The sequence below is a fragment of the Jatropha curcas genome, chromosome 8 (assembly GCF_041381405.1).
Source record: "Jatropha curcas cultivar XTBG-Jc1 chromosome 8, XTBG_Jcur_1.0, whole genome shotgun sequence".
Classification (NCBI taxonomy): domain Eukaryota; kingdom Viridiplantae; phylum Streptophyta; class Magnoliopsida; order Malpighiales; family Euphorbiaceae; genus Jatropha; species Jatropha curcas.
The window spans coordinates 5,373,433-5,399,787 of record NC_143158.1 but is presented as its reverse complement, the minus strand read 5'-3'; the positions used below and the strand labels follow the sequence as shown (position 1 = coordinate 5,399,787).

At 28.8% G+C, this 26,355-nt stretch overlaps 4 protein-coding genes across 5 annotated transcripts; 1 reads left to right on the top strand and 3 right to left on the bottom strand.

Annotated features, from left to right (window-relative positions):
* Positions 1-4,583: 4,583 nt before the first annotated feature.
* On the top strand, positions 4,584-7,998 carry LOC105633581 (cinnamoyl-CoA reductase 1). Its single transcript, XM_012216205.4, has 6 exons — positions 4,584-4,906; positions 5,012-5,169; positions 5,273-5,461; positions 6,978-7,131; positions 7,391-7,583; positions 7,756-7,998. Exons 1-6 carry the CDS (start codon positions 4,789-4,791, stop codon positions 7,838-7,840), a joined length of 897 nt encoding a protein of 298 aa, XP_012071595.1. The 5' UTR covers positions 4,584-4,788; the 3' UTR covers positions 7,841-7,998.
* Positions 7,999-8,252: 254 nt separating this feature from the next.
* On the bottom strand, positions 8,253-12,999 carry LOC105633582 (Metal-dependent phosphohydrolase). 2 transcript variants are annotated; one of them, XM_012216207.4, is made up of 8 exons: positions 12,674-12,994; positions 12,440-12,564; positions 12,282-12,319; positions 11,342-11,452; positions 11,088-11,167; positions 10,331-10,367; positions 9,639-9,680; positions 8,253-8,475 (listed from the first exon to the last, which is right to left on the bottom strand). In XM_012216207.4, exons 1-8 carry the CDS (start codon positions 12,953-12,955, stop codon positions 8,402-8,404), a joined length of 789 nt encoding a protein of 262 aa, XP_012071597.1. In that variant the 5' UTR covers positions 12,956-12,994; the 3' UTR covers positions 8,253-8,401. The 2 variants fall into 2 exon arrangements, with proteins under 2 accessions (XP_012071597.1, XP_012071598.1); XM_012216208.4 differs by lacking the exon at positions 9,639-9,680 and having other exon boundaries at positions 12,674-12,999.
* An 885-nt stretch (positions 13,000-13,884) lies between these two features.
* Positions 13,885-15,509, bottom strand: LOC105633583 (akuammiline synthase 1). The gene has a single exon (XM_012216209.4). The coding sequence runs from the start codon at positions 15,433-15,435 to the stop codon at positions 14,086-14,088; it is 1,350 nt and encodes a 449-aa protein (XP_012071599.1). The 5' UTR covers positions 15,436-15,509; the 3' UTR covers positions 13,885-14,085.
* A 3,775-nt stretch (positions 15,510-19,284) lies between these two features.
* GAE1 (UDP-D-glucuronate 4-epimerase 1) lies at positions 19,285-20,975 on the bottom strand. Its single transcript, XM_012216210.4, has one exon. The coding sequence runs from the start codon at positions 20,835-20,837 to the stop codon at positions 19,542-19,544; it is 1,296 nt and encodes a 431-aa protein (XP_012071600.1). The 5' UTR covers positions 20,838-20,975; the 3' UTR covers positions 19,285-19,541.
* Positions 20,976-26,355: the final 5,380 nt, after the last annotated feature.

Here is a 26,355-nt window from a genome sequence, read left to right as displayed (position 1 = left end):
AAAAGAATTATGCAATTATAAGTTTTAATTATATTGTTCTTCATCTTCAATTTGCCGAAACCCTGTCGTTTCGAGCTCTAAGCAAAATTTCAAATCTCCAATTGAATTTAAAAATTACAACCGTTGTAACTTAGTAACTATACTTACTAATTAATTAAGATAAAAGGTTATCAATATATTTGACTTGGGCCAGAAAAGTACCAATACTTTGCTTCTTTTGGGCTCATATTGCTTTTAAAGGCTAACTTGTTTCAATTGGTTGATGGCTCCATACCTCATCAACTAATCCAGTAATTCTCTTTTTAGCCCAAACTATATGGGCTTGGAGCTTTATGAATTTTTGTATTCTAGCCCAACTCAACTCAACTTGTTAATAAATAATCTCACCAATGTCTTAAATTGAAGAAATAATGTTTTTTTATTCAGGAAATGACTAGAATAATATTTTCGGCTATACAATAAGACATATTCCTTCTTTTCAAAAATTCGCATTGATTATTAATGGTATTATATATAAAAAAGAATAATACATCTATATTTATAAAGTTAATGTCAAAATATTTTGTGTTAATAATCTTTCTTTAAAATTAATAAATTTTAATTCAGTGGTATTAAAATTATTCCTATAAAGAAGGGATCTTGAATGTGAACATAACGCTATTTAAGTTTTTATTGAATCATTTTTAAAGTATAATTATTTAATAATCCTACTTGTTGTATAATATTTTCATTAATTTTAATATAAAAAATTTATAAAGCATTTGCTTTGTATATTTAATTGCAACCTATATGATGATTGTAAATAGTAAGCATAATAACTTATTAGTGATTAACACATCAAACAAAGTTTTCTCATATGACTAAAAGATTACTTGTGATCTATAATCTATTACTTGTAGAATTGATGGTCACTAGTCTACTTAGGAGCTCATGGATGTAAGTCTCCCTATCTATCAATATTCATGGTCTATCAGCATAATTAATTCTTTTTTTCTTTTTTTTTTTTTTTGTAGTTGTTAGGCTTTTTAGTAGCGTTTAATTATTAATTATTTGAGTAGTTTTTTCATAAAATGTTAAAAGCTAAACATTATAATGATTAATTTTTTATAAGACGCTATCTTAATGTCTAAAAGCTAGTTCAAACGTTATGTAACTGAGCACTATAAAAAATACGTTTAGTATTTTGACAAAACTACTTAAAAACTGTTGTTGAACACATTATCAATATTGTAAATATTGTGAAAAGGAAAATAATTGCGGCTAGGGAGCAGAGGAGCAAATATTAGATTGCCTACCCTGACTAAATCAATAAATAATACCCACAAATAACTAGAAGAGCAAAGGGAGAGATTGCTTTTCTTGGAAACTTGTAATTACTTTCTCATGTATTTTCTTATGTAAACCTCTTTCTTTCTTGGAGATTTGTTTTGTTTTTTTGTTTAAGATTATATTATTAAAAAAAACACAATTTGATGCTCAAGAATAGAAAGTAGAAACCTTTTGAGACATATGGCACAACTTGAATGGTGCCTTGTAATTAAATCAGTTTGAAACTAGGTGTTTCTTCAAGAATTATATGTTACTTGTTGCCACCAAATTTGGAAATTGACTTGAAAACAAAAAGTTCTTTCTTTTACTTTTTATGCTTATAACATTTTCCAATTTATGTAATATCCTCTTGAAAGAAACTTTGGCTATTTGTTTAGTTAACAACACCACCCTTTTTTTTTTTCTTTCTCTATTTTTTTTTAATATATTTTTCTTATTTTAGCATGGCTATTTTTGTTTCTCAAATCAATAAAGAAGCACAAGTCCATTTCTTACTACAGTAAATATTAGATTTAACAGTATTATTTTAACAAGATATTGATGATATTGCCAAATATTAATAGCATTTTGATCAGCATTAGGTGGAGTCCATATGGGGCACCATACCTCCAAGAAATATGAAATGGAAAAGCTTTTTATAAAAAAATATATTTTGATCCCTCAAAATATAAAAAAATTATAACTTGTACTAAATCAAAATTTTCTAATTATTTTATGAAAAGTCCTAATATTGAAGGTTAGTCGTAGGAAATATATTAATACACATTATGTATAAATAATATATGGATTAAGCTATAGTTTTTTCTTATAATCTTTTTAGTAATAAATGTAGAAATAAATCTACATTTAAATTATATATTAATAAATTGCTTATTAATGACTTACTAAGCGTTAAAAATGTAAAAATTAATGTAAAATTGAAGAATTAAATAAATATATTTTTATTTTTATTGCTAAAACAAAAAAAGCGTCCAAATTAAATTTTTTCCTATATATGTATATATATATAACATATTATAAAATATACATTTCAAATTGAAATCAAACTGCTTTCACAGATTTAATTTCATTTAAATATTTGATTCGATTCGATTTGAATTTTTATAAACCGCCGCTGCAAATTTGGTTTAAATGAATATGACATCTCTACTTAATATATTCGAATAATGTCACTTTCAATTTTCAATCAGGACAATGAGTAGTGGACCCACTTTTATAATCATATATATGGAATTTTGTACTTAACAATCTAATTATCCAATTTTGCAAAGTTAAACCAAACCCCAATTGCTTAGCAGGCTTCTACGCCATCCTTCACGTTTCTCTACCTAATTAGCCAGTTGAAAAATGTTCTTGTCGTAGCAAAGAGTCACACTCAGTTTTTCAGCAGCCAGCACCATATTTTTTTTATATATATTAAAAGATTACTTAACGATAAAATGGATCATCTAGATTTCGTTTTTCTTCTCATGAATTACAATATTAATTAATAAACTATTGATTATATAAAAATTTGATTCACATAGTTGTCATAATTGTTATAATATACACGAAATGAATGAATAAATTATATTATTACATAATCAAATTTATAATATAACTTTGTAATTTAATCATTAATGTTTTTTACCATTAAGCTAGTTTCACCTGATTCAAATAAAAAATACATGGAAAATTCAAAACACATGTGAATCAACATAAACGAGGTCGTTACAATGTTTATGGAAATCTACCTATGTGTAACTTTCTCTTTTTCTTTTTTCAAAAAAAGTAAATGAATTTGATTAAATTATTTTATGTTAAATATAAATCCAAGTAATTATAAATTATTAATGAATTTGATTAGTGTGGTGTCAATGAATATACTAATTTTTATGCGGATACAGTTAGAAATTGTTGCACATGCTCTTGAACATGCATACTAGATTTTGGCAACTTTGGAGAACACCTGTGCCCTACCCCTCTTATGTGCATATAATAATAATAATAATAATAATAATTCTGACTAACTAGGTATATTTTTAATACAATTCGATTTACTGAGAAGTAATTATTTATTTTAACACAATTCAATTTATTAAGTGGTATGAAGAAAAAATAGATAAATAATTCCATCCTGATAGTCTCAAATAGTTTGTGTAACACATTGTTCTCCACCCAGGTTGACTTATTTAGCCAAAAAAACAAGAAATATTAAGAGAAGTAAATAAAATAAATAATCTAATTAGCAAAATGCACATATTTCTCATATCCATTCATAAATATTAATTTGTAAAGAAAATTATAAATATTTATAAAATTTAATTTTTCTCAAGCTCAACTTAGCTTAACAAGTAAAAAAATAAAAAAAAAAAGGAAGATAATTTTTTTATTGTCAAAGCAAGCTATTATTGCCATATAAAAATATTTTTAACGCTAAAATTGAAAACATTATCTTCTTGAATCAAATCGTTGATTTAATTTGTAATTAAGTGTCTGAATAGGAAAATATTTTTTAAAATTAAGTGCGTACTGCGAGATTATTTTATTGAAAAATTAAAATGTGTAATTTTGACTCAATAAATGATATCAAACATAATCTATTCATGCCTCCTTTTTCATTTTTTCTAAATTTTAGTATCTTATATTTATTCATGTTTAAAAAAATATCAAATTTTTTAATAACTTGTTTATACCAAAATAAAAATTTTAAATAAGAAAAAGAAAATAAAAATTTAAGATAAAAAAATAAGTAAATGAATGAGGTAAAACAATTCATTTGAATTTTCTAGTTAGAAATTTCATTTAAATGCATTTACTTGTAAAGGAATTATTACTTTAAACACTTGATTATAAAAAATAAAATTGAAACACTGAAATAGAAAAGTGCATAAAATTTAGTCTCCAAATTTACAATTATTCCTATATAAAACTAACAAATAAGTTCATTATCTTCTCAAAAAAAAAAAAAAAATCAGTTCATTAAGTTAAAAATAGTGGAAAAAAGGATAAAAAAATCATAAAGCTAAAAAACCAATCTTTTATAAATATCCCAAAAAAACCATAATCTTTACTAAATTAACGTAATATTGAAAAGAATTTATTTATTCAATAAAAAGAAAATCAAATATTAATGGAAATAAAGAAAAATAGGAATAATTCTATTCTGTCAACAACATTTTTTTCGCTCTATAATCCAAAATTTATACGTATATTATTAAGCCATTTATAGCAGCCCAACATTTATATATATATTATAGAGACATTTGGAACCAAGAAGCCATTTTGCGAACCCCTTTGAATAGAAAGATGGTGAGTAGTAGATGGAAACGTGTAGCGAAATAGTTCACCAACTCTTCTCCGATTAACATCTATCTATCCATCACACCTGTCAAATTTCTCTCTCTGTTTCTTTTATATAAACAATCACTAACATAAAGAAAAGATTAAAAAAAAAAAAAAAAAAAAAACAGAGCAAGCATGGATGATGAACTACCCACGGTTTGTGTTCTTGATGCTTCAACCTATGTGGGTTTTTGGATTCTCAAAGGACTCTTGAACAAAGGATACACAGTTCATGCAGCTACCCAGAATAAAGGCAAGTTTTTAATTTTTCTGATTTTCTCCATTTTGATGCCTTTAATTTACTGTTTTTTGTGTTCTTAATCGGTTTTTCTTTTCTGGGTTTAATCAATTCTTGCAGGAGATACAGAAATTGGGAAGAAAATTAAAGAATTGGAGAAAGAGGAGGAAAGATTAGTGGTGTTTAGTGTAGATGTTTTGGATTATCAAAGCATCTTATTTGCGTTGAAGGGTTGCTCTGCTTTGTTCTGCTGTTTGGACAGCCCAGATGGATATGATGTAATAATTAATTTAGCTAATTAATGTTAATTATTCAGTTAATTAACATTATTATGCGTTTTCTTTTTCTTTTTTAGTATTTTCTAATTGTTCTGATTGACAGGATGAAATGGTTGATTTGGAAGTTAGAGGAGCAATTAATGTAGTGGAGGCATGTGCACAGAGTTATAGTATAGACAAGATTGTGTTTAGTTCTTCTTTAAATGCAGCAATTTGGAAAGAAAATATTGATTCCCAGAAAGATGTTGATGAGAGGTCCTGGAGTGATCAAGAATTTTGCAAGAAACTAAAGGTTTGAATCTTTTAACCTTGGCTAATTAAATTCTTCTTTTTTCTACATATACATGTTTTTTATTTTTTAAACTAAATTGTCTTCTTCAATTTTTGTCTATCTTTTTCTTTAATTGTCACGTTAAGATAGTCAAAGAGGCATTTTTGAATGGCAACATCTTCCTGGTTTTGATATTTATTTTACCTACTCTCAAAAAAAAAAAAAAAAAATTTAGAAAATGCTAATTTTTTGTAAAAATATTTATTTTAGGAAATGCTACTTTTTTTCTCCTTTTTATGGCAAAATTTGTCTTTGTCAATTCTTAATGAAGCCAAACATTTTTTTTTTCTTTTTGAATTTGATTGATAGACAGTAACCATTATGTAATAATAGTTTTATCAACTATTAGATATAAAACTATATTGACATAAAAATTATTATTATTCATATATTTATATTAAAATAAATATAATTTTAAATCTAATAACTGAAAAAATTGTTTTAGAAATGACCCGTGAAATCTTTTTTTTTTTTTTTCTCTCAAAATTGATGTTGAGAATTTGAGATAATTCAAAAGAAAAAAAGATCATTTTTGAGAGTAATGGTGAATGATAGAAAAAGAAAATTCTTGGATACACTAACTAATTAGGAATAAAGTGGCCCATAATCTTGTTTTTTTGTTATTTTTTAATAAAATTATCTTTTTAATTATATTTTGAATTTACTTTTATTAAACTTTTTTTTGAATAACTATTTTTATGAAAACTTATTTGAATCTTAATGTAAAATCTCATTTCTGAATATTAAAATAATACAACGAGTGAAATAGAATTATTGAAAAAAATATATATTTTATTTTACAAATATATAAATGAGTGCGTTCAATCATTATCTTATCTTAGTTGAGAAATACACCAAAGTGACTGAATACAATGTAGTCTATCTTCTTAATGTTATCTTCAGGTTATTGATAGTGGGTTTCTCCTATTTTGGTGTTCATTTCAAGATTTTTCCCTATGTTAATCACGTTTTACTCAACTATTTGTCGGAAGCAAAATGATTAAGAAAGTGAATCGAATGAACCAAGGTTTGGTTTTAGTCTTAGGATGTGATATAAATATTTTTCTCAAAAAATAGGAGAGGAGACCAATCAATCATTTTCGTTGTGAAGTTGGAATTGTATTATTGATGGTAGCAACCCAGCACATGGCGTGGGTCATACTCATACATACTCATGCTTTGCTAGCTACAGCACTGGAGGCTACTCAATGATGCCGTTACAAGACCGTTGGGATATTAATTTTTTATTTGACTTTAAAATTAAAATTAATTTTTTATTAAATTAATCAGACATGGTCTGGTGTCTTTTCACTTGTTCGAAGAATGAGAGGTTTAAAGTTCGACTCTTCTTGACCAACTGTTGTGTAGCAAACAATGTTGTTTTAGATAGTATTATAAAAATATAATTGTATAGCGTTGTTTAATTATTGTTTTGGAATATTGAGCAGTAATGTAATAAGTTTAAATATACTGACAGTTGTGGCATGCACTGGCAAAGACACAAGCAGAACAAGCAGCTTGGGCATTAGCAATGGACCGCATGCTTAACATGGTTTCAATTAATGCTGGACTAGTAATGGGTCCTGCAGTGACCCAGCAAAACCCTGGATCCACTGTCTCTTACCTCAAAGGTACACACTTTTTTAACAAGCATCTACCAATGAATGTGTGAAGAGTATTAATAGAATGTACTTGTCTTCCAACTTTTCCATCTAAGTTTCAAGGTTCATATACTTTTAGCTACAGAGCTACTAGTTCAAATCGAACCAAAATCAGAATTCAAATCATTGATTTTAATTTTTCAATTTACTTTCCACTTGTTCATGACTTACTCAGCAGTTAAAAGAGAAGACATGATAACATTTATAAATTGATTGTGAATGCGAACAGGAGCAGCACAAATGTATGAAAATGGAGTGCTAGCCTTTGTGGAAGTGAATTTCCTGGTTGATGTTCATATTAGAGCTCTGGAGGATCGCTCAACATGTGGCCGATACTTTTGCTTCAACCAGATAGTTAATACTGAGCAGGAAGCTGTCAAACTCGCACAAAGCTTGAGCCCTTTAATTCCTTTACCGCCAAGGTAAATTAATTAGGATGCATTATAGTAATGCACATTTTTTAAATCTTTTCCCTGATTATTTTTTTTGTAAATTACAATAACATCTAAACTTTTTCGAATAGATATTTTTTTACCCTAGTTTCAAAAATTGATCAATTTGCCAATTTTTTTTATTGTACTTTCTTAAATGCAGATATGAATACCAAGGAAGTGAAGTTCATGCTGAACGGTTAACTAACAAGAAATTAAACAAGCTGGTTGAGGGTACAGCCTATTAGTATATTAAAGAAGACATTGGATTTAGAGTTTTTCTTATAAAATAATATTTTGGACGTGTATATTATCCTTTTGGTCGGAATTTTTTTTTAAAGCAGTAATAGGGAGGTAGGTCTCCTCTATCTTTCCTCTTAAATAAAATAATCTTCTAAATCGTAAATAGTCAGTTCAATAATCAAAGATGTTTAGTAATTCCATTTATGCTATGCAGAAATAAAAAGATTGCTGAAAAAGAGAGAATTTTGTTCCTCAAAACCTGGTCAAATCTTATATCGAGCATCTGACATATAGAAGTAAATAACTGGAAAACAATAAAATATAAAAGAAAGAAAATAGAATCACCAGTGACCTGCATGGCTAGTTGGGCACTGAAGATGTTTAAGTAAAATCAGAAACAAGAGGCAAATATAGAGATTCAAAAAAAATTAAGAATTTTCGTAACTTTTTAATCTTTATTCCTTTGGTCAACATATTCTCAGTATTACTGATTGAATCTACTTACGTAATCCACGGAATTCAAGAAGTAAAGTTTCAAGAGCAAAAGATACCCGACAAGGTCGAAACTAATGCCCCTTTCTTCTTCTTCTTGATGCTATTTCTAATGCCCATGCTTTGCCCACTTCGGTCTGAAACTTCCCTGCATACATTTGAGAAAGGATTCATAATCATGGTCAGGCTATACCAACCACAAATTTAAGGCTTAAGGCAACACAAAAGCTTAAGGCTTCAAACCATCTTCAATCCTTGATTTCATCAAATTGTCCACTCAGATTGTCCAAACAAACAATCCATGCATAAATAAGATCCCCAAATTCATAAAGTTCACTCCCATCCCATTGCATTTTCCATAATTCAAGCACAAAATGAATTAAATGAGAAATTATTCTACCCGTCTCCCCATTGCATCTTTTGAACCTTTGAAGGTGCCATTGGCTTGGGAGCTTCCTAAGACCCTGACACCAAAATTTTCTTCTCCTTGAAATTTAGGGAACATCATTCCTCATCTAGTACCATATGCGCATCTTTCTGCAAGTCTAATGTTTAGAATAGTACAACAGCTTCTATGGTTTAACAATGGACCTACCTCATGTCATAACATTCCGAAATGCTTATCAAATAAATACCTCATTTCTGTTTCCCAAAGCCCTTATTCCTCTAGCAATGATCCTTAAATAAAAATTTTCATATAGATTATTACTGCTGTTAGCTTCTCTCCAGGTAAAGTTAGCTTGATTAATATCTTACAGCTAGTCAGCTAGATTAATCATTACAGTGTTATTGTACCGCCTCCATAGTTACACGATCCATCTAAGAAGCAATATTTTACCACTGTCCCAAAGTTCTTCCAACTAATTCCTTACTCTTCAAGCATCATTCATCCAACTTTCTTCTTTCTAACCTCCACATGATGAACAGATCCTAAACCTTTACTTTTTGAATATCCAAGTTCCAGAATAAGAAATTTTTAACTGTGGAACAGCAAGTAATGACAAGAAGACTATAAACTGAAACTTCCTTTTCCACATGCGTTGGTTCAGAAAATCTTTTTTATTTTTATTTTTATTTTTTGAACTTCCACATTCTGTCGTATGTTAAAGGGCTTTTGTTATTTACTCCAAATGAAATGCCACTTTTCACGTTGACAGTGAAGCTTAACTCAATAGCCATGAACTAAAGGTTATACCAGAAATCCAAAATAAATTAATTTGGAACTACTTCTGAATAATTTGGACTAGCCACAAAGGTCAAACAAGGCACTGAAAAACAAAAGGCATAAATTAAGTTCAGAAGAATCTGTACCGGCAGTTGATTGAAAAAACTCATCCAAATCCCTCTCTTGCTCTGCAAAAAGCCAGAAGCAACTTCAGTTGCCATTCCAAACTTTTTTTGATCCATTGAAATTTATAAGAAGGGCAAGATCAATGAAGTACCATACAGTAAAGATATATTGTTTCAAATTGTTGCAACTCTTTTGTTATTTTTGTCATCAAAGAATATGAACCTTCCTGACAGAGTAATAAAGGGAAAAGGATGCAGGGGGAAGCATCACTATGCACAGAATTAAACTGGTTATTCTAATAGCTTAAAACCACCCTCCAAAAGCATCTGTCATATATGCATTGGTCTACTTCATCACTTAGTATTCTAAAATCCTCAAGGACTTACTTTGCCAATAACAAATGACCGTAAATAATTCAAATTATAATCTTGCAACATAAACAAGCAGAACAAAATGGAAAATTAAATAGTAACAGAAGTGCTAGCAACCACAATTATTGCAACAAAAGTATTTATTGGTCTACATAAAAAATTAGTTCTTAATAGAAATGGTCCTGTTGCATACCAATGAGATTGTGCACAATAACAAAAAAAATTAGATGGCAAATTGAAACCATAGGCACTTTTGTGGTCCATTACGAAATTAAGAAGTCCGGACAAAGGAGAAAAACATACAGCAAAGGGAGACAATAAATCAACACACAGAGCCTCACCATTTTCATATTCTAAGGCTTGAAGTATCATCTCCACCTAGATAGAACAACAGAAAAACCAAATCAGATTAATCAGTGGATACTTCAATTTAAGTACTAATCACCAAACAGGAGAATCATGTACGGAGTTACTGCATACAGTCACTAGCATATCTCTTATAGCCTCTGACATTGCAATCCAACAACAATAGGTAGATTTTTAAGCTATGTGCAAATTAGGATTTAAAGCTACGTGCTACTAATTCCTTATCTAATATTCCCTTCTTGCTTGTTCTGTAAAATTTCACAGTAGCCAGCCACAAAATAGGGAAAACAAGGATTAAAGAAAACTTTCACATTTGAAAAACATCCTGCAATGATTCACACAATTCTCATTTTCAGCCACTCTTTCCCATTAAAACAAATTATAAAATTTCATGCAAATTTAGCATTACATCTAGCACTTCTAATTTTAGTAGGAAATTTTTATTGTGATTGCATATTAACAGATTAACAAAGAAAACACAACACCATGACATTCTAGGGTGAAATTATTTTGTTGGTAATATTAAGATACTATGTCAACATTATTTGGAAGTGCTATCATGCACAGTATTGCAGAATCCTTGTGAGATCATAGATATGAACCAACAAATCAAGCAGAGATCATCTAAAGCTACTAAATATAGAAATAGCATGAAACTCGAAATTTGTTAAGATTGTTAGTTAGCAGCTAGTTACTATTATATAAGGCTATAAATCATTGCTAAATGAATACCTTGTCAAAGTCCTTCACAATTTTGGCTTCTGGTGAAGAATTCTCCTCGTACTCCATCCATAATTGACATATTTCCTGGGCTGAAATTTACAAATCAATCCATTAGCATTAAATTAGCGAATATACATACCTATAAATCATTAGCCTTCATATATATATATATATATATATATATATATATATTCCTTTATTATTTTTATACTATAGAGTACAGAGAAATGAAAAACAAGAAATAAATTCATTGTATGAAGTACCTCTCAACCCTCCTCCTAGTAATTTGCACATGTGGTCTAAAGCTTCCTGCTCTTGTCGGCTTTTCTCTGCCTTAGGTACCCCATCTGAAGGGGTAATATCTCCAACAATAGCTGTTCAAGCAATTCTTAACGTAAGAAAAAACACAGGGAAAAAAATCATCCAACAAAGTGGATAATCTTTTTGGCAGGAGTACAAGACAACTGAAATAGGATTATTGTAAATATTCAAATGATCAAATTTGCACCATTTATAGGTGATATCATTAGTAAAAAACCGACCAAATGCAAACGTAGCATGGTACAACAAAATCCAATATGTTGTTTTGTTAAATGAAGCAACATGTTGCTCTTTGTGAATCAGACAAAAGTTTTGAACAGAATCAACCTCACTTTCTTTACTTCACATAGTCCTAATATAGCCTCATCAAGAGTTAATGACAAGAAAAAAGTCCAATACTTGGTACTTTGACTTTTTGGTATATCTTTCTTTGATACTTTTTTGAATCAATTATGTGCTCTACTATCAATTTAGCTGACTCTGTATATATCTTAAATGAAATTATATTAATAAGTTTTCCAAATTGGTCGGTAAATGGATACAAAATGTTACTCCCTTTTCATTTATTTGGTTCACCAAACGCCTGCATAGGCAAGTACAGTGGATCATAACTCTTATCATCCATACTGGCCTGGAGATTACCAAGTACAATCACACAATGTTTTTGATATTTGGAAATCCATGTCAAAAAGACATTTCATTTACGCGATCTCTCATAAAAATTGCACAGTCGACAGTTAAGCATATAGCTGACTTTTAAAAGAACAAAAGATTTTTTCAGTCATATGAACAATTTAAAATTTCATTTTTTATATGGTTGCTTTCAAGAATACAGCATTCCACCAATAAAAGGAAAACATTAAGTAAAAAGAGATGACATACCTTCTGCAATATCATGAACAATGGCCATTTTTATACACCTGAAATTTGATACCAATTATTTTTTTTAATAAAAAAATAGAAACTGAAATCAAATGCAAGGACTGGGAAAAACAAAGGTAAAGAATTGCATTTTAGAATAAGAAAGAGGAAACCCTAACTTGTCTCTATCAATGCCAGGAATATCAGGAGCAATAAGAGCCATTAATCCCATTCGATACATATGATCACCAATTGATTCTGGATTCTTTATATCTCTCTTCACCCATCCAGCTCTCTTCGTTTTCTAATGTAATTAAAAATCCAAAACAAGTAAACACAAACCAATCAATTCTCAGAAACAACAACAAACAAAAGAGGAAAAAAATTTCAAAATGTTCTTTTCTCGTTGATACCTTAAGGTTGTGACATAAAGAGAGAAAATCAATAGCAGAAGCAGCAGGCGGAGAAGCAGCACCATCATTTGCCGGAGGGTGAACGTTATTATCACCGTTTGTGACGGAAGAAGAAGATGGCGAAGCTTCGGTGGCCATACGATGATGTTGATTGTGAACTCTAGGGTTTATCGGTGACGGAGAGAAGGATTTGAATCTTAGTTGAGAGCAAGAGACAGCTGGTCCGAAGAAAACGAGTGAGGATGATGATTTACAGAGTAACACTCTGCTTGCACTTCCCATTTTCGGATTTTTTTTTATTATTATTTTTCTTACTAGTTATGGTAATAAGAATTTTAGAAGCAGTGGATTCGGTATATGCTTCAGGATTTGTTTTGATGCATCTGGATCGTCCACATCAGGATGAGATTAGTGGGCCACGGGTCCTCCTGGTTTGGGCGGCTTAGATTTATGATTTTTTTTATTCTATACCAATTTGTTTTCTTAATTGTAACACAGGGAAATTTTTTTTTAATTTACTATTAATTAAGACGGATATGAAATTTTTCAAAAAAAAAATTTATTATTATTTTTTTAATTTTTAAGACATATATTCACACCAATTTGTTGGATATAAGAAGTCATATGAATATTAATATATATATATATATATATATATATATATATATATATATATATATATATATATATATATATATAAATTAAAATATGTTATTTTTCGTGAACAATTTATAGATTCAATTCAAAAAGTTCATAGAGAACCTGAAATAAAAATATAATTATAATTATAAATTTCTTTTTCAAATTTTATAAAATTTTTCATGAAATGAAAGCTAATTAACATAAATAAAATTTTAACATATAAAGTGGTTATTAATATATAATATTGACATAAAATATTTCATCACATATAAGATAGGGAAATATATAAATTTTATAATTTTAATTAATTGAATAGGCTTGTCAACAAACTCAAACTTCATATAATTTATAATTTTAATTTAATTAATTGAATGTTAAGTTCAAATTTAGTTTGAGTTCAAATAACATGTTATTTAATCGTCTCAAACAATATATATAATAATAAACTCAAGTGATAAAGTTCTCTCATACACTAAAGAGATTATAAATCTCTCGTTAAGAATCCATATAAATGATTATTATTTTAGAAATTGAAATAAGAAAGAGTATAGTTCTTGGCAACGATAATATATAGAATAGAAAAATTGAATGCACCTTTTTAAGAAAAATGTTTTTCAGACTGCTGGAGGAAATGACAGGCTGCAATTTTCCATTGCAAGTGGCCTTTCTATTTGTTCAATCCTGTAGAATGTCACTCTCGTAGTTTTTTCCATAGGCCTTTTATTGTTATTTGCTTATTTGTGTTAAAAGAACATGCATGTTCGTTACAATTACAAACAAGATTCTAACGGTGGAACCTCCATATCATCAAATCCAAGACTAGGATTTACAGAAGCAAATTCAAGTAGCTCTCCATTTGCCTCAAACAAAGGCATGTCTTCTTCACTCAAGGACATCCATACCTCAACACCTTTTCTATCCTTCATATCAAGCATCACCACATAATTCTTCAGCACTAAATTTGTAACAACTGTCCATATTGGCTTTCCCCATCCAAAATCAACATCATAAAATGGAAATCCACACAGACTTGTAAAGCTATACAAATCTAAATCTTCTCTGCTATGCAACTCTGCAAACTCCTTAGCAAAATCCAAAATTTCATCAACTCGTTTCCAGACATTATCACTCACCTTCTCTATCCCTTCTCTTAAGTGAGCAACCAAATCTTTTAACTCAGCTCTTTCTTTCTCTGCCATGACGAGAAATTTTCCTGAAAGATTTCCAATGTAGTTTTGAGGCAAATGTGGCACCAATCTTCTACGTAAATTCACTGCTTGAGCCAAAACAGATTTCTTGTGCTTTCCTTTTGATTTTGCCTGCGACGCGCTTATTAAACATTTCCATATCAATGCTGTTACAACTTCGACACGAGTGGGCGTTTGAAGGGTTGAAGTTGCAGCTTTAGCTTTAAGCATGTCGATTTTGCAAGAACTAAGTGTAAACCTCTTGGTTATACATTTTGTCTGAGTTAGTGACGGTGGTGGTGATGGAAGGATTAAAGAATTTTCCGCCGATGGAATTACAGTGTTGGAGACAAAATGCGGACATTTTGTCTCAGGTAGGATTTCCATAGAAAGAGAAGCCATGGAAGCCCAGGCCAAAAGGAATGTGCCTAAAGAGGCAGCATCTGCAATTTTATGTGAAAGACTAACTCCGATTGCCAATCCACCGCAGTTAAAGAAGTTGACATGAATTATAGCACCAGTGAATTTGTCTACAGGGTTGAGATCAATAGGAAACAAATTTTCAAGCAAATAATTTTCTGGGTTTTGAAATAATTCCATCATAGAGCAATCAACCTGAGCTTCAATGTACTCAACACCATAGTCATTACATTCTATGAAAGAATTATTTTTGAGCTCCCCAGCCAAAGGGTAGAAAAGGGTAAGAGTTTTTGACAAGGATGTTTTTAGGTTTTGAGATTGTTCTTTAATGACATGTACAATATTGTTATTTTTGTCACATCTAAAAGGGTAGAAAAGAAGCATTGGCGTGGACATAGCAAAACTTAATTGGTCAAGAAGGGAGAGGTTCTTATATCTAAGGTTTCGAGGAGTTGGTGAAGAAGGTTTGATAGTTTCTCTTGTGATAATTTCGACTTTCACCCTTCTATCCATTAGTTTCTAATTTTTGGTTTGAGTTATTGTGTATATGAGTTGGGTATATATATATAAGAGAGATTAGAGATGTTATTATCCATTTAATACAGGAATTGATTGAAACTGAAACACTCATAACTTAAAATATTAAATGGAACTTTATAGTAGCTGTTTTTTATATAACAGCTTTTTTTTTTTATGTGTCTTTATGTAACAGTTTTTTCCTTCTTATCATGTAACTGCACAGATTATATATGCAATTTTATTATATTTTTAGGAATTAAATAATATTTCTTAGGTTCACTATTTGTTCGTCTTATTAAATTTTAAGATATGAACTTTAATTATTTGAGTATTCTAATTAAATTCTAACATTTTTTAGAAATCTTAATTCGTTTAATATATAAATATTTTATTATGTTTTGGCATACTATCTTTTTTATGTTAATATAAATCTCAAAATGAATAAAAATAAAAAAAAAACTTAAAAATTTTAAAATTTATTGGGTATTAGAAAAACCAATTCGAAATTTTTTATTATGTTAAAATAATATGAATGATATTATTAGTTTTATTAATTATTAAAAAACTAAAAAGTAAATTAATTAATTTCATTAATTATTACTTAAAAAACTAAAAATAATTATTCCTTTAAAAGAATATTAATGATATTATTAATTTAATTAGTTATTCTGAAAAAAAAAATGAAGCTCATAAATATTATTAGTAACATTAATTAATTTAGCTCTATTAAAGTCTAAAATAAAAGAAAGTGAAATTAATTAACTTCATCAATTACTTTCTTTGTCCCAAAATTTAAATCGTTTAATGTTTTTTTTACAGGATTAAAAAGATTTTTTTTTGGGACAAGAGAGTATTATTGAAAAAAATGAAAAGTGGATATTATTAATTTAATTATTATTGTAAAAAATTGAATAAAATATAAATTGTTAATAATACTAATTAATTTTAGATCAATTCATGTTTAAATTAAAATGCCAATCAAGTATGATCTAATTGGTTTTCTTACTCCTCATATAAAATTTAGAGAGTGAAAGATTTCGAGTTCAAATTATCTCCACTACAAAAGTTATCACCAATTTAGTAAATGTTATTCAAACGGGATAGTCACAACGTTATTTCAGTTTATTAAACATTCCACGTATAGAAATTATTAACATATATCAAAATAGGGTTAGAATGTTAGTATTCAATTTTTAAATATTTGCAATCAAAATCATCTCCACTATAAAAGTTATCACCAATTTAGTAAATATAATTCAAACGGGTAGTCACAACGTTATTTCAGTTTATTCAACATTCCACGTATATAAATTATTAACATATATCAAACTAGGGTTAGAATGTTAGTATTCAATTTTTAAATATTTGCAATCAAAAAGTCTAATCAAATACTTAACAAACTATTAAAAAAAAGATAATGTTGTATGTTCTAGATTTTACATACACCACTAATGGACACCATTAAACCAACCCCTTCACACACTTCTACCCTCAACCAAACAAGATAACATTGGATTCTTTAAACTTTTTCTATTCATACATTCATATCCATATCTCAATCCCTTTCATCCTTGTCGTCTTGCTTCCTTCGTCCAAATATAATTAATTGTATAGAACTTTCAATATTCAATATAAATATGACTTTATATCCAATATATATGTCATTCTTCTTCACCTTATTTAATTAAGTTATTAAGCTAGTTTATTAAGAATTTTGAAATACAGTTCTTTAATCCAATAGAATAAAAGAGTTAAACTTAAGCATGACAATAATTAATTTCTGAGTGTAAACCATCGATATTCGAACCTTATTATTAGGGACCGTTTAATCAGACTCGGAGTTTAATTACAGTTAAATCTCTTTGCTCCCTCCTTATAGATGCGTTTAGTGGAGATCGAATATGATGATTCTTTCTACATATACAGCCTGAATTGTCAATTGAGTAACAATCCTAAATAAGCAACAATTAATTTAATAAGCTAAATTCTTTTTCAATATATATATATATATATATAAAATATTTGTCTTAGATAATTAATCCAATGTAACTGTATTTTAAAACAAATGTTATCAATAAAATTAGAAGATTGAAATTTAGAATTGCGGTTAATCATCTCAAGGTAAATTAATAATACAAACATTTATATAAGCGGATTGTATGTGTATATATAATTAGATAGTGTCGGTGGATGCAGTGTCTTAATTCATTTGACATTGACTGCCGCAACACTTTTGAGATTTGACAATCATAATACGCCATTTGGTTTGGATTCCAAACGTATTTATTATTGTTTTTTTATAACGAAAAGACCAAAAGGAGTTCACCAATCTCACACATCCACATGTTAACCAATCAAAACTGTCGGTGGCTTTAGAATAATCCAAGGATATGAGTTAAATAAAATTAATAACAATTAATGTGCAAAATTACTGAGATATCTAGAAGGTCGGTGTTATTCTTTTAAAAATTAAACTAAAATTTAAGGATAATTTTATAATTTTTATCAGGTGTTTTGGAAAATATTTTTAGAAATACAAATTTATGCTAATAGCTAGCAGTAGCAATCTTTAACAACAATTTCGCAATATTTTTTAAATTTTTTAAGGTGAAAATATTATTTCTACCTTTTATTTAAGGTCAAAATATTACTATATATATTATTAGTTAGCAATATCTTTTTTTAACAGCCATTTAGCAGTAGCAATGTTTAAAAGCTAATAAGGACACTACAAAAGTTTTTGCAAACGACATAAAAAATAAAAAAATAAAAACGAAAGAAAGAAAGAAAAAGTCTCAATTTACATAAAAAGCACACAAGCCGCCAAAAAAAAAAAATAGTACGAAAACAGTACAAACATGGGTCCAGTAAAAAGCCCAGAGCCCATGTGTTACCATCCAATAAGAAAAACAAAAGTCCGTCCTTATCGGTCCGCCAGCAAAACCATCCTCGTTATAATTATTAATTTTATAATAGAATGTAACGCCGTAACGGTATTAAAAAGATTAAAAAAATAATGATAGTACTTTTCAAAAAAAGAAAAGTAAGTGGAGTAAATTAGAGAGAGCGAAAAATAATGGATGTTTAATTTTTAATAAATTGGTATCTCAAGCACCTTTTGACGTGATTTATTATTATTATTATTATTATTATTATTATTATTATTATTATATAATTTTAATAATAATCTCACTAAAAGAATTAAAAATTAGAAAAAGGAGAATGTGTATATGTATTTTAGAAATATAAATAAAATTTTTAATTTTAAAAAATTGAAAAAGTTATAGTCCGTAACCTGAACGCAGTTTCATTCCGCGCCTGCGAACACGAAGGTGCAGACCTTTACAGTTGGATGGAAAACAAAGAATTAGAAGGGCTTGGATTTAGCGGAATCCGATGGATGCCGTACGTTTATGTGTGACTATATACGTTTACATAAACGTGGAACCCTGCCTAAGTCCAACCATCTTTCACGGTTGTCCCACTTGTCCCTTTCTATCTTAGCTGTCTCCAATCATTTTTTTTTTAGCTAAAATATCTCCAAATCATACGCATTCAAATTTCAATCGATCAAAAATTCTCTCCATCTATATCAATCTATCTTCTTTTATTCTGAATTTTCTACTGCTTCATTACTTTCAGAAAAAAAAACTACTATTACTTATTAATTTATTAATATTTATGGAAACAGCTCGATCCATTATAAGTCTGATGGTGTAATTAATTGTTTGTTTAGATGTAATAAAAAAGCTCTCATCTTTATTTGATGAAAGAAATTTGTAAAAGCTAGAAATAACATATAACTAAAAATTACAAGAGCTTAGGTATCTAAAGAAAGAATAATAGCCAAACAAATCAGAAACCCTTTTTCTTTCTTTTGGTTAATTACACAAAAGGAACAACAAAACTACTGTGGATTACCCCCCAAGAAAAGAATAATATCTCTTTTCTTTACTTCACTTTCCTTTTCCTTTCTTTTTACCTTTGACAGATTTTCTTTTCCCATTTTCATTTTTTCTTTAATTGGGAAAATAAAAATCCTTCAAAAAGAAAAAGAAAAAAAACCAAAAAAGAACAGAAATATTGAAATAAAAGCAATTTTAATTTACAGCCTTGCCACGGTTATAGCCGTAATACCAGAGGTACCACTTAACGAACTTCTTCAACCCGGTTTGCAAATCGGTTGTTGGTTTGTACCCGAATTCTCTTCGGGCCAATGTAATATTCGCGTGCGTGAATGGTACGTCGCCGTTTCCTGGCATATCCACAATATGCCTCTTCGCTTTCGTCTTCAAATGCTTCTCTAGTATGCTCACGAGCGTCGGTACCGTAACCGGTGAGGTATTCCCCAAATTAAAGATCCGGTATGGAGCGGGTCCCCGCTTCTTCCCGCCCGACCCGGTACTCTTCCCAGCAGTATCCAGAGAACCCACGCAACCTTTCACTATATCATCAATGTAGGTAAAATCTCGGGCCAAGTCTACCCGATTCTTGCCCCGATAGACCGTGATCGGTTTCCCTTGCAAAATGTTTCTCGTGAACGAGAAATACGCCATATCGGGTCTTCCCCATGGACCGTACACGGTAAAAAATCTCAACCCAGTAATTGAAAGACCGTAAATGTGGTTATAAGTGTGGGTAATTTCCTCACCTGCCTTTTTTGTGGCCGCGTAAAGACTCGCCGGCTGGTCCGTCCGATCAGATTCAGAAAACGGAACCTTCTCGTTCAAGCCGTAAACTGAGCTAGACGAAGCCCAAACGATAGCCGGCTGAGGATTAGCCGATTTGCAAACCTCGAGTAGCGTAACCAAGCCGGCTATATTAGAATGAACATACGAGTGAGGATTCTCCATGGCGTATCTGACTCCGGCTTGAGCCGCCAAGTGCATCACATGAGTAAAAGCCACCACATCAAACAGCTTGGCTAAAAGCCGAGCGTCGTTAACATCACCATCTACGATAAAGATCCCTTGGTTATTAAGCATAGACTTGCGCGCTTTCTTTAACGACGGATCATAATAATTGTTAAAATTATCAAGTCCAACGACGCCATCTCCGCGTTTCTTAAGCGCTAAAGACACGTGGGTTCCGACGAAACCTGCTGCTCCGGTAACAAGCACGGACATACCACCCGTACGGTGGATCTGAGCGGAAGTCCGAACTTGTTTTTCCCATTGAATACCGCCCCAAGAAGCAGAAAAGTAGCGGCTACCGGAATCGATAAAACTTTGAAAACTCAAATACGACGCCGTTAAAGCGATCAAGAAAAGAGCCCATAAGAACATGGTGCTTGTAGAGGCGAAACACCGATGAAACTGGCGGTTCATGGTGTGGGCTCTGTCGATCTTGAACTTACCAGGCGTAGAAGGGAAAAGCTCATCCTCTAACGACGGCATTTTGTTGATCTTAAACTGGGTTTGGAATTGATGATTGGGGAAAGGAGAGGGGATTTTGAAATTGAGAGTATGTACAGATGCAGAGAAAATAATTGGGGATTAATTTTCCTGCACCTGCCAAAATAGGGAAAAATGGAGGGTTATATATAGTGGTAACCCACAAAGAAGAGACAAGCATACGCGTGAACGCGTTAAAGGAAGAATCGGCCAGAGTAGTGGAGAGAGAAACCATAGCAAAACAAAAACATAACAGAATTATTATTATTATTATTATTATTATTATTATTATTATACGTAATTATTTATATAAAGGAAAAAGGATCATACAGAATCGTGGTATTGGACTTTCGAAAGTAAGACAGCACATCGACTCATTGAGAGAGTGACTAGTGGAAGGTGAAATTAGTTTTTTTTTTCCTTTTAATTATTAGTTTATTACTGCTAATTTACTTATGCTATAAATATTATTTATTATTTCTAATCAAAAAATTTTAACTTATAATAATAATATAATAAAATAAAAAAATAATTGTCTGATATTTTTGATACTTCAGATCATGTTTTACTTTTAATGAATTGTTATTTCAATTCATTTTGTTTATACTACTGATATATTGTATAAGTATGTAATTCACTTATTTTCCCACCATTCGTCATCATTTATGTTTTATCTTATAATGAAACTCTTTCAAATTTAAAAAAATTTTCCTTTTGGACATAAATATATATAATTCTAAACTTATCTCTATTTTAAATCATATTTTATCTAAACGGTGCATAATACCCTATCAACAATAAGAAAACTTTGTTAACTAAAGTATTTTTTAAAACATTATTAAAAAATGTTGTACTTTAGGAAGAAGTATTTTTCAACTTTTTAATACAATAAATAATTTTTTCCCCAAAAAATAATTCAGTTTTTATTTATTTATGTTCCTTGGATGGGAAGGAGTTGGTGAGTGCTCAATAGTTTTTTTTTTTTTTTTTTTTTTTTTTTTGTATTTGTCTGAGTGTTGAATATTAATATTTAGTTCTTAAATAATGAGAAGAACATGGGAACCATGCCATTTTGAAACTGGAAATTTAGTTACATTACAATAATATTTTAGCCCTTGACTAAAATAGGAAATAAATTATTCAGTGTTTGCCACCGGAAGAACCGGTCACGCGAGAAAACATTATAGTTGACCCCAGAGACTAAAATTAAAGAAACTGGCATAGCCCGTATAGCCGGTAAATTCGTTTCCTCGTCCCTTTTTTTAGTATGCAGGTTTTAAAAGTCAATTTTCTGACAGTATCACAGTTCATAACTCTATACCATGTATTTATGTTAATTTAAATCATTGTTAAGAATAAAACCACTTAAATATTCATTTCGAGGCTCACTGGGCTCTGAATCAATATATATATATATATATATATATATATATATATATATATATATATATATAATTTTAAATCATTTTATTTTAAAAGTTTATTAAAATTATGAATTTTTAGTTTTGTGAAATGTAATATTAAATTTCAAAATCAACAAATCTTAAAATTCTATATGTAGTTTTCATAAATGTTTAAATTTCACATTTTACCCATCCAAACCATCACTAAATAATCTTTCCTTATGATCCAGCCACTCTTTTGTTTATTTTCCTAAACTTTCTCCACGTGTTGCAAATCAGAGCTAAGGAGAGTAAAATTGAAAATTTTCAAGCAATTATTATTTTTTGTAATATACTCTTTGGCTTTTGACGAAAAATTTCTCTCTATCTCTCACTGTATTATTTTTCTTTTTGCCAACTCGACAATTGGCGGTGATTGGGCCTACCATAGTGAAGCCTGTAGACTACTATACACTCTATCATCTGACCCAGTTACGAGGCCGTAGCTACTTGTACCTGTATTGTCTCATTCGAATCTGTCTCCTGGAAATTTCCCTTTTATTAAAAACATTTTTTTCCTTTTATCAAAGTTTTTAGTGAGCAGGAGCACATTGAGTTAGTCTGAACATCCAATTAATATCTACGAAAATAATATTTAAAAAGGATCCAAGTTGATTGATGACGTTGGCAGATGTGAGATTCAGTAATTTTTTTAAGGGAAAAAATTCATGAATTTCATATTAGATTTTTTCTTTATCTGTCAATTCTAACTTTGTGTGTAGCATTTGATTCCTTATATTTTTATTATTATTATTTTCGTAAATTAAAGAGGTGGATAGAATATTCAACATTGAGTATATTCCCAAGCAAAGAGAGAAATTATTATTATACTAGGGCTATGAATGTTTCAGATGTCGATTCCTTATTTAAATTTTCTTTTTTTTTTTTTTTTATCTTTATAGTAAGATTATATTCTTAATTTTATGTTGTTGATACAGTCAAAGGCCCAGGGCTTAAATTGCATATAAAAATAGAAAATTAACTAGTTAATTGATTAGTATTAATCATTTAGCATTTGTTGATTCAAATTCAAATAAGTCACGTTTACTCAATTTTCACTTTATAAATTTTAACCTCTTACTCCAAAAATATTTTTCTGATAAAAAAAAACTAAACTATTTTGAAACTATCCATGCATTGTGCGGGTTTAAAGGATTGTTTTATTAGTATATTATAATTTATACTTTATAAATTGCATTTACTAATAAATTAACAAAAATAAAAATGTCTCTTAATTAGTGTGAGTCAATAAATTTATCTTTATAGGTATGAACCAATAAATATAGTCATACGTATAAAATTTTAAAAATAAAAAGCTAATTTAAGAGTCTTGTTTAATAATGTCTTCTGAGAATATAAAATCTAGAATATGTATACACATGGAATAATAACCATATTTTGCATTCGTGATCACTTCATTCAACAGTTTAAGAAATTCAACCAATTCAGCAAGGTTAAATTTATATATCAATAAAACTAAATCTTTAAACATCACCACAATCAAAAGAAATAACGTTATAAATGCGAAAGTTTATATTAGTATCAACTTAGCATATATAGAACCTTTATTTTCTACTTGAAGCTATATCGAAAAATAGAAAGAGTTCATACCAGCATAAATTTTTGAGTACTAATTATTAACAAAGACAATAAAGAACACTAAAAAAAATCAAGTGATGGGTATATATGATTCTAAACAAATTGATGTTCAAACAATGGTACAAATTAGGTTTTTAAAAAGAGAAGAATTGTAGCTTTAAAGTCAGATGAAACAATTTTAAGCATATAACTCCAAATCATGCACAATTTTGATTGAATATCATTGCCGGGTAGGCGGAAGCAAAATGCTCTTCTTCGAAATATAATTTAGTCTGATTAGGAATGTGATGATTGATGTTTACTTGCGAGAAGATAATTAAATTTTGAATGTAAGCAAAAATATATGTAATAATTAACTAATATGCGATACAAAATAAAGAAAAGAAAAAATTCAACATACAACAAATTAACAAAAGAAAGAAAGCAAAACAGTAATCATAAGCCACTGACTATGATTATATATAGATACAAATATAGGTATAAAATTAAAAATTTTCAAAAGCCAAATTATCTTTAAAAATTTAAAATGTTAAAAAATGAAAATCAAATATTGAATAAAATAGAATAATTAGATTAGATTTCAAGATATATTGCTATTATCTAACTATTAATTTTAAAATTAAAAAAATATATATAACCATTTAATCAAAATATAGCAAAATAAAGAAAAATCCAAAGATTCCAATTAAAAATTTTTAAAATTTTAAATTTTGAAAAAAATGAAAATCCTATACGAAATAAATAGAATAGTTGTTAAATTATATTAGATTTCAAAATATATTGTTATTATCTAAATATTAATTTTAAAATTTAAAAATATATAACCCTCCAATTGAAATATAGAAAAATAAAGAAAAAAAATTCTAAAAATGGCAATTAAAAATTTTTGAAATTTTTAAAAAATGAAAATCAAATACCAAATAAAATAGAATATTTGTTAAATTATATTAGATTTCAAAATATATTGCTATTATCTAAATATTATAATTATTGATTTTAAAATTAAAAAATATAACCATACAATCAAAACATAGAAAAATAAAGAAAAAAAATTCAAATATTCCTAAAAAAAGATAAAATAGAATACTCAAATAATAGAGTACCAATTCACATCATTTTGCTTGAGGATTATATATATATAGAACTTCATATTGTTAAAATCAAAGGGACAATATCATTCATAAATTTATTAACTAGTTACTTCCGACCACAACAACTATTGCAGCCAATAATATGGATCACTGGTCATTAATGCAATTTATTATTTTTATGCATTTGTTACATTTAAGATTAAACTTTTAAAATACGAAATTTAAATTTAAAATTTTAATAATTTTTATGCATTTCTAAGAAGCTTTCATCGTTCCGTTAGTCAATTATCTTAAAAAATAACCAAACAAAAAAATGTCACTCTCGTTGACTATTTAGTGTTTCCCATACAGTTAACTATAATTCTGTTATTAGATCTCAGATGTATAATTACAAGCAAGGTGTTCATACATTGTTCATGCCACAACGAATTCCATTTGCCCGTTAAATAGCCATATTTAAGGTTTAAGATTTAAAAAATAAGAATTAATGTCATTATCAGAAATAGACAATATAATGTTTTTACTAATTCTAAATGTAATTAACTTTGTTTAATGATTAATATTATTTGGGGTTGGTGATGCTAATTGTCATGCATCATGCACGTTACTTTCATCTACGATATCCCATCCTTCAACTACGTGTAATCCAACTCTTCTATAACTTGGTCATACAAAAATATAAATTAACCTGGTCATGTATGTTAATTCTAGATGAAGTAATTAGCAAGTAATCTTAATAATGTAGCTAGAGTTTTTTCTTGAAAATATTTATATATATTTGAGTATTGTAAATAATAGTATGTAAAAAATTATATTTGTATAAATATTTTTATAATTAAAGGTATTAATGTAATTATGTATTTTAAATATGTTATTTTTTTATAGGAATTTAATTTTTCCGTCATTTGAGGAGGAAAGTACTTTTCCACGTACGATTTTTCTGAGAAAAAAAAGAGTGAAAGAGGCCCAATTAGAAGTGTTGGGCTTTGTGGGTCTAAATTCAAAGATTTTTGAAATGGCCCACATCTCTGTTCAATAAAACCCGAATGGCTCAGTTAATGTCATTTCTCTGGAGTTAATGTGGTCTAAATTGAAAGATTTTTGAAATTGCGCCATTACAAATGTCGGAGACAATTTGGATGGAGGAAGGAAAGGATTTGCCAAAAATGTGATAATTTTTTTTCTCGGTAACATTATTGTCACAACACTTTATGTTGAATTAGAGTAATTAATTTTACTTAATTAAAATTTGTCGGAATTATCCTTAATTAATTTTTCTACTTCAAATATTTCATTTTTTCTTTCACATTAATTTTTTTCCGTTTTTATTCCAACTGTCAAAACGATAAAAAATTTTCGATAATCGCCCCTCTTCTCTCTTCGATGTTT

What these genes read in the sequence shown, in the direction of transcription:
- LOC105633581 (XM_012216205.4), top strand. Translation starts at nt 4,789, where the DNA reads ATGGATGATGAACTACCCACGGTTTGTGTTCTTGATGCTTCAACCTAT. An exon ending in TGCAGCTACCCAGAATAAAG is followed by an intron (nt 4,907 to 5,011) that starts GCAAGTTTTTAA and finishes CAATTCTTGCAG; the next exon opens with GAGATACAGAAATTGGGAAG. An exon ending in ACAGCCCAGATGGATATGAT is followed by an intron (nt 5,170 to 5,272) that starts GTAATAATTAAT and finishes TCTGATTGACAG; the next exon opens with GATGAAATGGTTGATTTGGA.
- GAE1 (XM_012216210.4), bottom strand. Translation starts at nt 20,837, where the DNA reads ATGCCGTCGTTAGAGGATGAGCTTTTCCCTTCTACGCCTGGTAAGTTC.
- LOC105633583 (XM_012216209.4), bottom strand. Translation starts at nt 15,435, where the DNA reads ATGGATAGAAGGGTGAAAGTCGAAATTATCACAAGAGAAACTATCAAA.
- LOC105633582 (XM_012216207.4), bottom strand. Translation starts at nt 12,955, where the DNA reads ATGGGAAGTGCAAGCAGAGTGTTACTCTGTAAATCATCATCCTCACTC. An exon ending in CTTTATGTCACAACCTTAAG is followed by an intron (nt 12,565 to 12,673) that starts GTATCAACGAGA and finishes TAATTACATTAG; the next exon opens with AAAACGAAGAGAGCTGGATG. An exon ending in TGTTCATGATATTGCAGAAG is followed by an intron (nt 11,453 to 12,281) that starts GTATGTCATCTC and finishes TTGCTTGAACAG; the next exon opens with CTATTGTTGGAGATATTACC.